General features: G+C 41.0%; 1 protein-coding gene across 3 annotated transcripts in view; it reads left to right on the top strand.

The window, feature by feature from the left end:
- ptpn13 (protein tyrosine phosphatase non-receptor type 13) overlaps positions 1-17,450 on the top strand; it is a 236,941-nt gene that overhangs the window by 148,985 nt on the left and 70,506 nt on the right. For 2 of the 3 annotated variants that reach the window (XM_055640029.1, XM_055640017.1), the window contains 6 exons: positions 1,264-1,679; positions 2,861-3,004; positions 6,580-6,673; positions 7,279-7,364; positions 8,584-8,764; positions 12,860-13,071. In XM_055640029.1, the coding sequence (XP_055496004.1) occupies positions 1,264-1,679; positions 2,861-3,004; positions 6,580-6,673; positions 7,279-7,364; positions 8,584-8,764; positions 12,860-13,071 (1,133 nt within the window). The remainder of the gene's footprint in view (positions 1-1,263; positions 1,680-2,860; positions 3,005-6,579; positions 6,674-7,278; positions 7,365-8,583; positions 8,765-12,859; positions 13,072-17,450) is intronic. The other variant, XM_055640022.1, reaches the window with a different exon arrangement.

Genomic DNA, 17,450 nt, shown 5'->3' with positions numbered 1-17,450 from the left:
CTGGTACAGATTTCACCTCTCTCTCATTGAAAATTCTGACTGGAGTCAAACTGATCCCCAGACCCCAAACAACATTCTGAGTTAAAAAGTAACCGTCAACATAATTAGCTGAAGAGCTGAATGAAGTGTCAGTTTAACTAGGTTTCTATCTCCAGTTGTCTGAATAGACACAGTGCATTGGATTAAGGAAAATAATGGTCATCACAATCTGCATTGTCATTTTAGTGATTCCTCAAGGATGACCAAATAAATCTCTTGGAGTGGAGCTATACTGTATGTGTGGCAGCAGAGGTGAACATTCATGATGACCGCTCATTAACCAGAAATTATATGCTGGGCTCTGATGAAAGACTTTTGAGTAAAAATGTTAACCCACTATTAAATTGACACATGGGCTACAATGGTGTAACCCAGTGTTATACTATGACAGACCTGTGACCAACAGTTCCATACCCATTTAATGTATCTGTGCTCATCATTATTGTAGTCATAGGGTCATGCAGCCTTTGACCTAACTTGCCCATCCTGACAAAAATGCCCCATCCACACTAGTCCCACCCGCCTAAGTCTGGCCCATGGCCCTCTAAACCTATCCTATCTATGAACCTCTACAAATGTATCTTAAATGTTATGATAGTACCTGCGATAGGGCCCAGTATCGGACCCCAGAAAGGGACTTTGGCTCAAAAAACCAAGTGAGTTTCACATGGTGCTCTGGATCTCTGCCCCAGGACATGGATCTAGATGTGGGTTGGTTGCAAGTGCAGGTTATATGTACCCACACCATGGGTGAGATGTTGTTCACCATGGAAGTAGATAGAAACCACCTATTGAATGGTAAGACTAGATAGATTTTAAAATTAGCATCTGATGTGATGCAAAGCCAATAATTTACCGTTGTTGAAAATTACCATCTATGCAATGATTGCAGCAATGTCAAATTTCAGAATTGTTTTGCAGAGGGTGAAATTGCAGAAGTGCCTTGGTGTTTGAGCAAGGTAACATAATACTTACCATAGTATAATTGTTTGCAAAATATCCAGTTGATTTTTTAAATTCCTAAAATCTGTATAATTGAGTAGCAAGCACAACATGGGGTTGTTGAATATATTTGGACATAATGAGGACTTACACTAAAGATGTCTTCAATTTGCGGATATATTATTTTAACTGAGAACTGTTTTAAATAGCTACGTATCCAATCCAAATGATAGATTATTGCTTCACACAGTTTAATTGTTTTTTTTATCATTTATTGTAAAGCATCTCCTTCCAGTAAAAAAGGAATGAGGAGCCAGTCAAGGAGTCCTTGTCTTAAAGTGAATCAACAGGATTATGAAGAGGTCTCTTCTTCAGAAGAACATAATCAGTCACAAAGTTACCAGAGACCTCATCCCATTCATTCCTTGGTTTTATCTGAAGAAAAGCGAAGAGGAAGTACCAGTTCCCAAGACTCCAGAACTGAAAGCGCTGGGCTTTCACAAAGCCAAGTTAATGGTTTCCACAGAAATGAGATGTCTTGCAAAACATTACAAACCACAAGGCAGGATGTGATTCAAACAGTAATAAACAGCATTAATGTCGAAACGCCTAAAGAAACGGATTGCTCTGATCGGGGTGATTCTGACATGGATGAAGCCACATATTCCAGCAGTCAAGAGCAACAAAGCCCTGGAAAGGTAATGCATTTTTTCCTTACATTATTGGCTGGTTTGCACCACTCTACTACTGTTTGAACCATTAGTTAAACCATTAGTTTAACCATTATTTTTTTGTATCTCGAAAAAAAGTGACCAGAAATAAATAAATTGTTTCAATATAGCTGAAGTTATGGCAGAAGATCTTTCCCTTCCTTTATGTCTCAATAGCTATTCAGTGTGAATACTCCCTCCTCCTCACTCCACCACCCATCCATCCTCCTTATATCATTGCATTAAAATCACAAATCTTTACATTCTTTGCACACAATTTCTACATTATCAATGCCACATTAATTTGATGGAACTAAAAATATTTCTATTGTTCTGAGGTTATTTCAGGAAAAAATAGTGGTATTAGGCTGCTTTATAAATGTTACCTTGGACTCTAAAAATGATACATGCCAAAAATCTGATCCACAGTCTTCTTTATTACAATTCCTGATGTATATTTATGCATAGACCATGAAGTCTGCTAATTTGATTGATGACAACATTTAACTGCTTCAAATTTATATAATTCTTCCAAAACGCGTAATTCAGATCAAAACTTCAGAACTTCCTGTGAATTAATTTGGGCTTCCACATTGTGTACTTTTTTATTTCTTTTTTGCCTTAGTCATTTTCTCTTGTTTTATCTTCTAAAGGCTCATCCAATTAAACAGCTGCCCAAAGCTAATTTGTAAACATGAGTCTGACAGACCGGTTAGAGCAAGGAAGGGAAAGTTATGTGCTGATTTTATTTTAATTTATACACATTTTCATCAAAATGAATTGCATTCAGGAACTGGAGCCCCACAAAATTGAAGCTCCTGAGTTCGTTGTTCCAGTTAATACAATCAGTTCACATTGTTTTGTAAAATCACATATTTTTGGGAACAGCTTTTAAACTTGAAATTACCTCCTAGTATTAGTATCTCGATCTGTGATCTCTCCGTAGTAATGTAATTTTTTTTTTAAAGGCTTGTAGAAATTAATTCTTATTATTTTATTTTTATTTATGTTCTGTCAACAACGTGTTACATTAAATTAATATATTTTTCTGCAACATGAGTATGAAAAGAGAATAAAAATAACATTTTTCAAAGTCATTTATAGTAGGGAAAGTCCAATTGACTTTTCCGTATTGCTATTTGAACTAATTTTAACCTTGTTACATATAGGATTCTCCAGTGGAAAAGACCAGAAGAAGGACACTTCCTGAAATGAAAAATAACACAGTGCTAAAGCCAGGAGACATTTTTCAAGTGGAATTGGCAAAAATAGAGAATAGCTTGGGCCTAAGTGTAACGGTACTGTTTTGCAAGGTTTTCAATTTTCTCTTTCTCTATTTTAGTTACGCGTTTGTGTAATTTATTATAGTCACTTGTGTCGAGGTACAGTCAAAAGCATTTTTTGTTGTGTGCTCTCCAGTCAACGAAAAGACTATATATGATTACAACCAAGTTGTCCACAGTGTACAGATACAGAATAAAGAGTGTAACATTTAGTGTAAGATAAAGTCCGTTAAAGATAGTTCAAAGGTTTCCAATGAAGTGAACGGGAGGTCAGGACCGCACTCTAGCTGGTGTGTGGAAGTTTCAGTTGCCTGATAACAGGTGTGGAGAAACTGTCCCTAAATCTGGAGGTATGCCTTTTCAAACTTCTGTACCTTTTGCCTCATAGGAGAAGGAAGAAGAGAGAGGGACCAGGGTGAAACGGGTCCTTGATTATGCTGATTGCCTTGCGGCAGAGACAGTGTGAAGTGTAGATGGAGACCATGGAAGGGAGATTGGTTTGCATGATGGTCTGGGCTACGTCCACAACTCTCTGCAATTTCTTGTGGGCTTGATTGGACCTGTACCCAAACCATGCTGTAATGCACCCCAATAAAATGCTTTCTACAGTGCATCTGTAGAAGCTGGTGAGGGTTGGTGGGGCACATTCTAAACTTCATAAGCCTTCTAAGGAGGTAGAAGCATTGGTGAGCTTTCTTGTCCATTGCTTTGATATGGATGGTCCAGGACAAATTGCTGGTGACATTTATTCCTAAGGGCTTGAATCTTTCTACCATCTCTACTTCGGCACAATCAATGTAAACTGGGGTGTGCGCATTGCTTTGCTTCCTGACCTCAATCACAATCTCCTTTGTCTTGCTGACATTGGGAGAGAGGTTTTTGTCTTGCATCAACTTACGTGGTTCTCAAACTCATTCCTGCACACCATCTCATCATTGATGTTCTGCCCACTGCTATTTTGATAGTGTAGAATGTAAATTCATTGAAGCCAGTTTTCAAAAATGACACTGTACCTTAGCTGCATGCACTAAAGTTATTTGTGATATTCATTCCAAACTCATTGGGGGTCAAGGAGATTGGAAGTGGACTCAGGCCACCCAAGTATTAAAGGACATTGAATTTGTAAGATCAGGACTTCAATGGCTATTGCAATAAGATTGGCTGCTATACTATGGCAGCCATGCTCCTATGAGAGGATAACACGTAGAAATCCTTCAGAACAGAAGACCTTGCTTAGGACACTACTAGTGAAAGGGAGCACTTATTCTTCTGGTTGCCTTTGCCTGATTATCTGATTTCTCATATCTTCCAATTATCTTTGGGTGCCCTTCCTGTGGAGTGATGAGAAGATGATGCAGGAGGTGCAGCAGGTTCACCTCTGCCTTTCTTACTCCCGTGTCCACATAAGTACAAGACCACATGATATTGGACCAAGTCTGCACCCCTGAGGAATTCTGAGAAATCCTGAGCATCTGCAAAGTGCATGGAGAACTGGTTTATTGCGTTTCCCACTTCCACTTTTACTCAAATTTTATCTAGAAAATAAACATTCCCAAGAGAAATGTATTGGAAAATATGCCATACATTTTTCAGAGATGTAAGAAAAGATGACCCATCTTGGTTGGACAGATAAAAAAGCCATATACATTTCTGTTAGGCTATAGTGTAAAACCGATGTTGAATGCTCGGTACAAACAGAACTAATTATTGGCAAATAAATTGACAACCTCTTCAGGGAAAATAAAAAAGCATATCATTAAAAGTTACCTTATTTTTAAAAGTGTACATTTAATTGTTCTGGGCCCTGTAATATACCCTGAACTGAGGAGGGAATGGTGAACCCTGACTATAGAATTCCAATTTTTCATCTACCGATCATGTCCTTTTAATTTCCCTTTCCCTAAAGCCCTGTCCCACTTAGGCAATTTTTTCGTTGGCTAGGCTGTCGCCACATGGTCGTGGGGTGACGCCTGTATGGTTGTGAATAGTCTCCTCAAGTCGCCTAAAGAGTCGTAATGTTTTTCTGGTTCGCGCTGGATTTTGAAATGTTCAAAACTTTTCAGCGACTGTGGGCTTGACGTAGCTTGTCTTCTCTTGTTGTAGGTGCTGTCGTAGGTTGTTGCCAGAATGATGCAGGTTGTCGCCAGGTGACGTTGGTTGTCGCCGGGTGCGAACTTCGGTAAATTCCATTGGCGACCAACTACGGCAACATGTATCGCCAACTGAATTGTCTTCAGTTGTCGCTGACAGGGTTGTCGCTTGTTGTAATTTGTGGACGTAGGTTGACTTTGGTTGTCGTAGGTTGTCGCCTGTGTGTTCATAGGTTGGCGTAGGTGTGGTCATAAGTGGACGTCCTAATGGGTCTCCGGTTGTCAGTAGCTTGCCGCAGCTTGACGTCGACTAAGTGGTAGGTTGTTGTAGCTTGTCGTAGACATTGTTCTGGGGGGCGGGGGGGTGCCATTTGCTGCTTTTTTCGGCGACCTGCCATGACTGTGACAGTCGCCGAAGAAATCACCTAAGGACAGAAACATAGAAACATAGAAACATAGAAAGTAGGTGCGAGAGCAGACCACCAGGTCCATCGAGCCCGCACCGCCATTCGCTCATGGCTGAACACTAAACAGACACACTTAAAAACAGTCACCACAAGACACTAATACCGCTATCACCCCTCTCCACCCAAGAACCTCGTGGGGGGAGGCAAAAAACCGGATAAAAACCCAGGTCCAATTCGGGAAAAAAAAAAAATCTTAACACTTGTCCAGGAGATCACTCAGGTCTTACTATACTAACCATACCTAGGTCCATATCCCTGCCCTCTCCCCCGTATCTATTTTAGTCAGCTGCTTCCACTGCTCCTGGGGCAGTGAATTCCATAAATTAACCACCCTCTGGGTGAAGAAGTTCACAGTTTTAAAAGAGCCCCCCCTTATGTCCCCTAGTGATCATTGGGAACATTTTCCTTCACCCGATCACCCCTCCCTTTTTTTCAAAAAAACTTGAGTTAATATCAAAACATAATATTATATCTTCCATAATAGTTTCCTCATATGTCAACCTTCACAGGAAAACGGCCCTTAGGATGTCTTTTCCTTCAATACCCCTCCCTTTTTAAAACTTGATTAACATAATTTATATTCTTCCATAATAGTTACCTTCACAGGAAAATGCAGGATGTCTTATGCTAACACAACTTTGTGTTCAATATCAAAGTTTCTAACGTCTTTCGTACCAGAATAGCTTGAGAAATCTTTGACAAAATACAAAATAATTGCTTGCTTTTATATATACTAAATCCATATATTAAAAGCTGCATTAATTCTACCTGTTATATCCTGTTCCAAGTTTAAAGACCATTGTTTCTTTACACATCAGTCTATTGTCTCCTCTTTTACGAGATATATGAAGCTTAGTATTTTGTTCTTTTGTGTATTCTTTTTCCAAAACTCTCATTAGTGAGTGCATTTGTCAGCCATCACGGTTTCTCATTAACCGTGGAACAATTCCACTAAAATAAACTTTTTTTAAGTCAGATTATTCTGTGTATACTTGTTTTTACCAGTCAATTACCTTCCTTTATATACACTTGTATTACTTATTATTAGGGTGGTATAAACACAAGTGTGCGACATGGTGGGATTTATGTGAAAGCAATCATACCAGATGGAGCAGCCGAGGCTGATGGACGCATTCGGAAAGGTGAGTTTCTGAGTTGGACATTAACATTTACACATTGCATTATCTAATATCTTAAAAAAACAAAATGATAGTCTCCAATGTTTAGAAGTTGTCCAAATTGTTGCATTAATGGACATTTTGCTTCAATTAACTTCATCATAGAGTGAGTGACACAGCGTGAAAACATGCCATGTTGGCCCAACTTGCCCACAGCGACCAATATGCCCCGTCTACATGAGTCCCACCTGCCTGCATTTGACCCATATCCCTCTAAAGCTAAAGAGAGGTATGGAAGTCTTCTGCTGTGCTTTTACAAAAGCCCACTGTTCAACAACACTGCATATGGTGAAACTTTGCTTGTACACAAAGATATTGGAACAGTTGTTGGTGTCGTGTCTTGTAGCCCATTCCGTCCTCAGGATTTTGGACATAGCGTGAATATGGCTATTCAGACATCCCATGATGTTGAGCAACTTGAGAGTGCTTCCACACATTGTTATTATTGAAGTAGGAAATCACTTGGCCTCTGCACTGGTTCAGTAAATGCACCTTGCCCTTTGATGGCTCCCTATGCAAGTTCAGGAGTTTACTACTGCAATCGTTAAAGTCTTGCCAACTCATTATAGGTGACCGTGTTCTTTCTGTGAATGATATCTCTCTGGATGGTGTGACTCATAAACAGGCTGTTGAGACTTTGAGGAGCACGGGACAGGTATGTGGATCTTCATTTCAGACACATTTTTACTACATCCAGTTACACATTAGTAAATGAACTGACCTGAGCTCAGTCGCTGCCTGAGCTCACTCTTTGCAATTAATTTTCCTCACAACTTAATTGATACTTTGGAAACAACTCATCAAAAATGGTTAATGCCGCATTGGTTATTATTTCTTTAAAATGTGAGATATTATGCTTTCATTGTATGTTTACTGATTAAATAGGTCAGCATAAACATGGAACTATGGGCACAGGATGAGGAAAATGAAATATTATTAAGATATGTCACTAAATCCTTTTAAGCACCATCAACACTCAGAACTACTTCTTAATTATCTTTTGGAAGAGAGTAAAGGGGCAATTTTGAAGTTTCTTTACATGTTGTCTATTTATCTTGTATTTGCACCATCTAACCAAATTTTGGAAGTTCTATGAAGGAAATTGTGGATTAAAGTAACCTCTTAATACTTTAATATCCATATACCTATGTAATTTGCACTCTTGGATGGTACATATTTATCTTTAAATTCTTTGGCATGAACAATATGCCAATGGCATCGACAGTGGCGGTGGCGGTGAAGCCTCGTGACGATGGTGCCTCGGCGGTGGTGAAGCCTTGCGGGTTGACCCATGGTCAATGAGAGTGTGGAGGACTGCTGTGAGGAGGGAGGGGAAGACCAGTGGAGGACCCAGCGTGGGGGAACCACCATGAGGGGGGATGAACAATGGAGGACCCGGAGTGAGGACACCGCAGAGGAGGGGGGGGGGGGCACAAGAAGGGGAACCAGCGTGCTTTGTGACTTTGTCAGCGCCGTAGGTAGCTGCTATTTGTATACATTGTGTATGCAAGCAAAGAATTTCACTCTGCCTTGTCACATGTGACAAAGTATTAATTTAAATAGCAAAAGTTTATTTTAACATACTTTATTATTGACGGGACGAACTTGGCTCTCGTAGCTGGCAGTCATCCCCTACGCGTCGGGGCGATCAAGCTCCCTCATCGTGGGGGATCTCAGCTCCCTGCACCAGGCGATCGAACCCCAGGTCGGGGCTGGTCGAACTTCTTGCGACTTTCACATCAGTCTCCACCTCATTGGTGAAATCCGCAGGCTTTCAACCTTTATCATTCATGTGACATGAAAATAATCTAAGTCTTTACCTAAGGAATGCTTTGTAAATTTAGTCTTAATTCAAATAATTTCCTTCTTTCCAGGTTGTTAGCCTGTTATTGGAGAAAGGACAGCTTCCTGCAACGAGTGTTCATGCTCCTGTAACTCCACAGTGCACACCTCCATCAGCAGCCATTCAGAACGGACCACATAAATCAGTAGACAAAGCAGAACCAGTAACAAATCTCATGCCATCAACCACCAAAGACCATGCTTTTAATGAGGGTAAGGGAGTGTTGTGTTCAAAATTGCAGGCTTTAGTTATTTATGGCAGTTAAGATCAGCCATAAATAGCTACGCCTAAATTTTAATCAAAGCAATTGGTCTTGAATTCTTTCCCCATTATATTAAAAACAGAAAATGCTGGAACCATTCAGTAGGTCAGGCAGCACGTGTGGAAAGAAAGAAACATAGTTACTATTTCAGGTTAAAGACCCTACATCAGAATTGGAAAGTGAACAAATTGCAGAGAGGAGGTGGTAATGAAGGGCAGGAATAGATCGAGCCAAAGAATATGGCTGATAGGGTAAATACTGAACTGAATCAAATTTCCAGCCTTTTCAGGTTTTAAGATAATCCTTCTCCATTGCATGCTTTCAGCCAATTTTTATGAGATTACAACTGGCTCAGAATGGTTAGGTTTGAGAGGGTAAAATTGGCTTGGTATACAGCCTAGATTGGGACTTCAAAATTTCAAAGGTTTGGGGGGGGGGGGGGGGGGGGTTGAGGATGTTTCTTCTTCAGCCTCAATGACTTTCCCAAGCAAATATTCCACAGATCTTTCAATTCCAGGTCATTGTCCTGTTCCATGCAAGTTTGTTTTCTTAAGGCAGCCATATGACTTGTTCTTTAAAAAGGAAGCACGAGAATGCGTAAACCACATGATAGAACTGCAAGCCAATACTTTGAACTGTCAAATTCATGTGCCAAAATAGGAATGCAAGTTCTAACTCAGTGCTCATCATTATGAATTTGGAAATCCCTCCAGGCTGAATAATTCTTAGATCTCAGGCGCCTGTAGAAGACCATATAGTGATCATGCATGGTTCAGAGCAACGAGTATGAGCCACCCAGTAGGAATACAGTACAGACGTTATCCAGAGAACATGTTCATTAAAAATCAATGTTTAGCATTGAAAACGCTTAGCAGATCAGGCAGCATTTGTGTAATGGGAAACAGTAGATGTTTCACATTGAAGGCACTTTGCCAGAACATTCTGAAAGGGAGAAAATAAAGTAAATGCATGCCCATACAATGAAGGAGAAAATGGGAGAGTAAAATATATCATGTTGTTTTGAAGCATTTGTGAAATTTAGAAAATGGAAATCAGGACCTTTGAGAAATAGAGAGCAGCAGGAAAGAACTCAGGCATTCAATTAGAATGGCCAAAAATGGGTAATGAAATATCATTGGCGAGTCAGATTGAAGAACACTCCAAATTTTATGCGTACGTTAAAAACGAGGGTAACCAAGGAAAAGATAGAACAGTTGAAGGAATATGGAGGCAATTTATGCTTGGGGTCAGAAGATGTAGGCAAGGTATTAAACAAGTCCTTTTCATCTGTATTCTCCAAGGAGAAGGATATGGAGGGCAGTGAGATCCATGTGTGGAGTACTAATATGCTCGGGCAGTTTGAGATCAAGAAACAGGTGGTGATAGGAATCTTGAAGAGTATTAAAGTGGATAAATCCCCAGAGACTGATGGGATCTAGCACAGGTTAAGAGAAGCAAGAAGAAATTGTGGGGGCCTTAATGAAGATCTTTGTATCTTCTCTAGCCACAGGCGAGGTCCCAGAGAATTGGACAGTGCCCAATGATGTTCCTTGTGAAAGGAAGGAAGTAGAGATAATCGTGGAAATTATAGGACAGTGAGTCTTGCTTCAGTAGTAGGGAAGCTATTGGAGAGAATTACTCCCATTTGGAAGAGGATGGGCTAATTAGAGAAGTAAAACGTGGCTTTGTATGTGATAGGTTGTGTCTCTAACTTTTTGAGGAGGTGACGAAGGAGATTGATGAAGATAGGGCAGTGGGTATTGTATACATGGATTTTGGTAAGGCATTTGATAAGGTCCCTTGATCCAGAAGATTAAGATATATATGGGATTCACGATGACATGGTCATATGGAATCAGAACTGGCTTCTTCATAGAAGACAAAGGGTTGTGATGGAAGGATGATACTCTGGCTGGAGTTTCACAGGGGGACAGGAAGTGCTGGGGCTTCTATTTTGATGATCTATGTAAACAACCTGGAAATAGGTGTAAATGAACTGATGGTGTGAATAGTGACAAAGGCTGTCAAAGTATATATTGAGAATTAGATCAGCTACAGAAATCTACAGAGAAATGGAAGATGGAGTTTAATCCGAGCAAATGTAAGATGGTACACTTTGGGAGTTTGAAGTAAGTGGAAATTATACAGTTAGTGGTAAGATCCTTAACAGGATTGATATACAGAGGGATCTTGGGGTTCAAATACAAGCCTCCCTGAAAGTAGCAACATAAATAGTTAGAATGCTAAAGAAGGCACATGGTATGCTTGTCGTCATAGCTTGGGTCATTGAGTATAAGAGTCAGGAAGTGATGTTCAACGTTTTAGGACGTTGGTTGTGCTGCATTTGGAATATTGCGTGCAGTTCTGGACACCCCAATACAGGAAGGATGTGGAGGCTGTGGAGGGGGTGCAGAAGAGGTTTACCAGAATGCTGCCTGGATTAGAGGACATTTCCTGTATGGTGAGGTTCGATAGCTGGATTATTTTCGCTGGAAAGTCAGAGGTTGAGGGGTGACCTGATAGAAGTATATAAAATAATGTGAGGCATAGATAGGGTAGACAGTCAGAAAAGTGCAATGGACAAAGAGTCGGTGCAACTCCAAAATTCTGCCATAGTTTACTGGCAGTGTGGCTTGTCTGAAGAAGGGTTTCGGCCCGAAACGTTGCCTATCTCCTTCGCTCCATAGATGCTGCTGCACCCACTGAGTTTCTCCAGCATTTTTGTGTACCTTGGCTTGTCTGAAGAGTAGTTTATGTTTGGGATCAAGGTGGAAATTAATTGACAAAAGTGTGGCTAAACTACTAAATTTGTAGTTAATGTTTATATTTGCTGAGGAAGGGATATTTGTCAAACCCGCAGTAGTTAATGGGCTATTTGGATGGGGACACAAGAATGGGAACACAAGGGTAGAGAAATAGGATAGTTATTTGGTGAGATTGGTTATATCCTAGTTCATTCTACAGTGTAATCATAGAAATGTAACTGATACTGAGTGCAGTTTTAAAATCCTTTGAACCCAGAGGAAAGGAGAAGAATGCAGATGAGCACAAAATTAATTTTAAATACATAAACGTTAATAGGGCTTCAGATTAAGTATGTCATTTTAGACTATTGGTAAAATTGAAGGCCATATGAGGCAATTAATATAAAATTCACTGTGGAATATAAATGGCTGTGGTGAATGGTTGTTGTTAGACAAGATGGAAACATACTGTGGTGCTACCTAGGATTCAGTTCCAAGATTACAGATTTAATATACATTTTGACGGGACGAGAGTACATGTGAATTTCAAAATATAGTAAGATAGTGATGAACTTCAAGAGGATATGTATAGTTAAGCTGAAATTGGTTCATGGAAAATAACATTTAAATCAATAAAGTATGATCTGTTGCATTTTAATGGAATGAAGGAATGAAATGTACTAAATGGTGCAATTTAGGAGTGGGTGCAAGAAAAGATAAATCTGGGAACTTTGCACACATTTTAAAGACAGCAGGATTGGTTATAATATGGTTAATAGGATTCTTGTATTTTTAAGTATGGGGTAAATTTTCAAAAGCAAGGATATTACCATACATCTGTTTATAATGTTTAAGTCTGTCCCACAGAAGTTAAGTATTCACTTTTGGACAACAGATGGTTTAAAGGAAAGTGTGTTTCATTTCACTCAGATCCAGAAGATACTCAACTAATATCAGGGGTGAATGAATACTGTTAAGTAAATGATTTAAGGAAGCTTGGATTAGTTTCCCTGGAGGAGGGATCATGGAGGGAAAATATGCAAGAACTATTTAAAATCAAATGTTTTTACAGGAAGATAAAAATAAATTGTTTCTGTTGTACATCTAGTCACGGCTTTCAAATATCAGCTGGCACTGTATCTGAAGAATTCTAATTCTGACTGGGGACAGACCAAATTACTTTATAGTAAAAAAATGTGGCTCTGTGAATGAGGTCCGCCCATTTTTAATATCGTTTCACCCAGAACTGATTTCAGAATCCATTTGAATATAAATAATTATGTTTCATTCACCTTTTACAGAAAATATATTTAAGGTCAAGTTATTGAAAGGTTCCTCAGGATTGGGTTTCAATTTTATCGAGTGCAATGAAGATGTTCCGGAATATTGCAGAAATGCAGTAAAAATAAAGAAACTATTTCCTGGACAGCCAGCGGCAGAGTGTGAGAAGATTAAAGTTGGAGACATCATACTAAAAGTGAATGACGTTCCTTTGAAAGGACTTTCAAAGCAGGTACATTAAAGTGGAAATAATGTTGTCATATCTATATCTATCATATCTTATCTATCTATATCTATATAATATTAAAACTCTGTGGCTGCTGGCTGGCTGCTGGCTGGCTGTGTTTCTGCCTGACTTCTGGTGGTTGCCAGCCTTTGATTCGTTGCTACGCCAACACCAGACCCATAAACGCCCAGAATTTTTCCTTCGGTAGAGATTTCACTTTTCATTCCAAGTATCCACTCCTGGTTAAATTTTGTCGTGTTTATGTACACATTTTTAATAAAATCCTTCTTCCCCCCCCCCTCCACTCACTCATTTTGTTGCCTCCTGCTGGCCAGCGACCATAACGGCTGCTGGCGCCCGCATCTCACCTCAAAGACGCCATTTAAAAACAGCCGCACTGCTGAGTCCTGAACGGCTCTTTGTCCATTGCACTTTTCTGACTGTCTACCCGTGAGGGCTACGGGTAGGCAACGGCTGCGTTGGGGGAGCAGACCCAACGGGTCTGCACTTGGTCTAGTATACTTTTAAAACTCTGTGGGTGTGTGGGTGTACGGCATTTTGCTTTTGATTCCTTACTCCGCGCAAACCAGACGCATAAACACCGACATTTTTACCATTTCGCTAACGATTTTACTTTTACATTCGCACATCCACTCCTTGGTCAATTATTTCCCCAGATTTTGAGTAAAATGTATCACAAAACTCAAACAAAACTCAATTTTTAAGATCTGAACGTCTCTTACCAGCTGCTCGACGTCACAATGCCCACATGCCGACCAATCCAAGCTGCTTCTCTCTCTCTCTTCATTTGACAGCCTGGCTATCCTCCACTACCCCCCCCCCCCCCCCCCCCCCCCCCCCCCCCCTCCGCCCGCTCCAAGTACGCTCGCGCCACTCCTCCCGCATCTGAGCCTCACGACCAAACGTGGTCGCTTGAGGCTTACGGCCGCGCGGGGCCGGTCCCAATTCGAACCGCGGAGGCATATGGTCCCGACATCATACTCACCAATCAGCTGGGCACGAGGCGGGCCGACTGAATTAGGACGTCGCACGGCGTCGGGCGGTGACGTCATCACGCAATGGCACACCAGGCGGTGACATCATCGCGCGATGCCACGCACTAGGCATATGCCATCAAGACGCTGTGTACGACGTCAACACGCTGTGTATGACATCAAGAGGCTGCATACACCCTAAATGCGCTTGCGAGCCGACAGGCCGTTGGCGCGCAGGATTTTCTGACAGAGCAAGATTTTTGGAGCCCTGCGCGATGTCGGGACCAGCCCCGCGAGGCCGTCCCCCCCCCTCCCTGTCCCCCCCTTCCTGCCCCCCTTCCTTCCTCTCCCCTCCCTTTCTCCCCCCCTCTCCCCCCCCCCCCCCCTCTCTCTCCCCCCCCCCCCCCACCAACGGGTCTGCGCTCTCATCTTGTTTGTCTTTTTTTGTGCGTGTTCTCGAAACTCCACCAAAACGGTACACCATAGCGCTACAATTTTAGACCCACCTTACTTACCATTGTCCTGTGATGTACTGTAACAAGTTTTGTTCAGATTGATGTTATATTTTACAAGATATTGACATTTTAAACTTTAAAAAATCACTTTTCCATTTGCCCTGCCCATCAGCCGCGTTCGACGTCACAATAAGATCCCAAATCTCTTTTTTTTTTATCGCCATGTTTTTTTTTCACGTGTACCTGCCTGGCCTCACAACGTGGACCCAATGGCTCCACGGGTAAGTTTCCTTCTACTTTACAAACGCCTCCACGGGTCCTCTATTCATTTTTATTAACGTTAACTTAATTTCAGCCATCACCGGCACAACTTTGATTGCGGCAGCCACGCATGCACAGTTTGGTGGAATATTGCGATGGGGGAACGGGACCCAATGGGTCCACCAGCCATCTAGTCTTTATCTAAAAGGCTTATGAATGGAATAAATAATTTGTTGCATATTCAATGAAGAAGTATTTGGAGAAGCTAAAGCTTCTACTGTGTAATCTGATAACCGGAAACTGAAGAGGTCAGGAGTGTTGGGGAAAGACACTGCACATGATCATTGCCAAGGCTTGTGTAGAAAGGAACTACAGATGCTGGTTTAAACCGAAGATTGACAAAAAATTCTGGTGTAACCCAGAGGCTCATGCAGCATCTCTGGAAAAAAGAATAGGTGAAATTTTGGTTCGGAACCCTTCTTCAGACATATTTTCTTCGTCTGTCTATCATTGCCAAGGCTTGAGGGTTAAAATGTTTTTTAAAAAGAATTAACCATAGCTGCATTAACGTTTTTTTTTAAATATCTTTTGTAATCAGGGATTAGTGATAGTACACAGTTTAAAAAAATATAACAAAGATTTTATCATTAAATCTGCTGAGAGTAGACAACATTGTGGATTTACACAACCTCATCAAAATCTAGCACCTCCAGCAGTTCCACATCCCCTCTGCACTGCGCTGGAGTGTCAACCTATATTTTTGTGCTGAAGTCTCCAAAGTGAATCTCAAGCCCAGGACTATCAAACTCACTCTCAAGGAGTGGCAGCCTGCGGCATGGTCAGATCTTACATCAAACATGCAAGACATCATTTCTAGTGCCATTCAACACCATAATCATGCTGTGTGCACTCTCTGTGAAATAATGAGCCAAGGAAGGAGATGAATTACTGAATAATGAGAAGGTTCAGATGACATTCATAATAATAATTCACTTTGATCTGCGAAGTCAAAATAAGCCTATAAGTTAAGCCTTTAAGTTTAGCATCCAGATTGTGTAAATCCACATACAGAGGATGTACATATCGTGTTTGGACTTGTACGTCTGCTCGCAGAGGTTTATTAATGGAGACACTGTGTCACCTGTATGATGAATCTTGGGAAGTTCCTGGTCTTGAATCATTGGCAGAGGGTAAAACAAATCCTTGAAACTTTATGGAACTTCAGAGCAAATCTTAATTTGTGGAGAAAGGCACAATTGGCTTACAATGCTGCAATTTTGCACCCAAGATGAAAATCTGTTCAGTTATTGCAAAAGACCGTTCAGAAATTCATTTAATTACACTGAATATCAAAAGACACAGTACTGGAGTAACTCAGCTGATCAAGCAGCATTTCTGGAGAATATGAAAAGGTAACATTTCAGGTCCCAAAATGTTACTTATCTCCCGAGATGCTGCCTGATCTGCTAAATTAGTCCAGTACTTTGTATCCTTTCATATATTAACCAACATCTGCAGTTCTTTGTTTCTACACTGAGCATTGTTAAGTTAAACAAAATGATTTATTGTCATTAATTTCTATCTCTTTTTATTGATACTAATGCCACAGGCTTTCAAAGTCCTGATTGCTGTACATCAGGAGTACCGTGTACATATCTGAGCACTAAACCTTCGGAATAGTAAGGTTCCCTCTAAAGGAGTTATCAAAATTATGCCTTGATTACAAAGAATTGTAGAATTATCTAGAATTTAGGAAATTATGGGAATGGTTTAATTGAGGATTTCAAGATTTTAAGGGGGACTAATTTCTGTCTGCGCACCACTATTTCCACACTTGGGGAATTGAGGTCAAGAGGGATACGGTCTAAAAACCTTCAGGGATGATATTAGTAAATGTTTTCACATGTAGAGTGAGTGAAGTTTGGAACTCCCCTCTGCAAATGGTGCACCATTTTGTGTCTATTCTCAGTATTAATCATTATCAGCAGTTCCTTCCTATACACACAATGTAAAATCAAGTGATGAAGAAAAAGTATTAGACTGTTAACCAAATGTTTTAAGGGAATGGGGAGAAGCTGCAAAATAGAGCAGTCACAGATGGGCAATGATTTATTTGAATGGCACTATAATGTTTATAACCATTTTACTTCGGAGTCACGTGAGTGATTCCGTGAAGAACCCGCCCAGTGCGCTGTTGCGGCATTATCGAGCAAAGCAGCAGAGGAAGCGGCCCCCGTTCGACTCCAGCGAAGGAGCCGACATTGGAGGGGGATAGGCGCAAACGGGACCGCACACGCTGCGGACCGCTGACAGAGAGCTGCGCTGATGCCGGTCCGCTGAACAGCTGTTTGGTTAACAGCAGCGGACCGGAGGGAATTTAAAAACCCTACCGGCAGCCCTGCAGACTCCTGACAAGGAGAATCGCCGCCCGGGAACCGCTACAATGCCGCCTAAAAAACGGCAGGCAGCCTCTAACTACAGGTAAGACAAAAACCTTACCAAAAATATAGGTTCTACAGGAACCAACTTCCTCCAATACTGGAACAGGCTGGAGACAGCAAAAACAAGTATGTCTGTCTCCCCAAGCCAGAGGAGGTCATGGAGTTACAAAACCTCCAGGGAAAACGAGGGGTCACTGGCTGAATGCCAAGGGAGCTGACACTCCTACCCCAGT

This window comes from Leucoraja erinacea, chromosome 1, assembly GCF_028641065.1.
Source record: "Leucoraja erinacea ecotype New England chromosome 1, Leri_hhj_1, whole genome shotgun sequence".
Taxonomy (NCBI): Eukaryota; Metazoa; Chordata; class Chondrichthyes; order Rajiformes; family Rajidae; genus Leucoraja; species Leucoraja erinaceus.
This window is presented reverse-complemented; position numbering and strand designations above follow the sequence as displayed.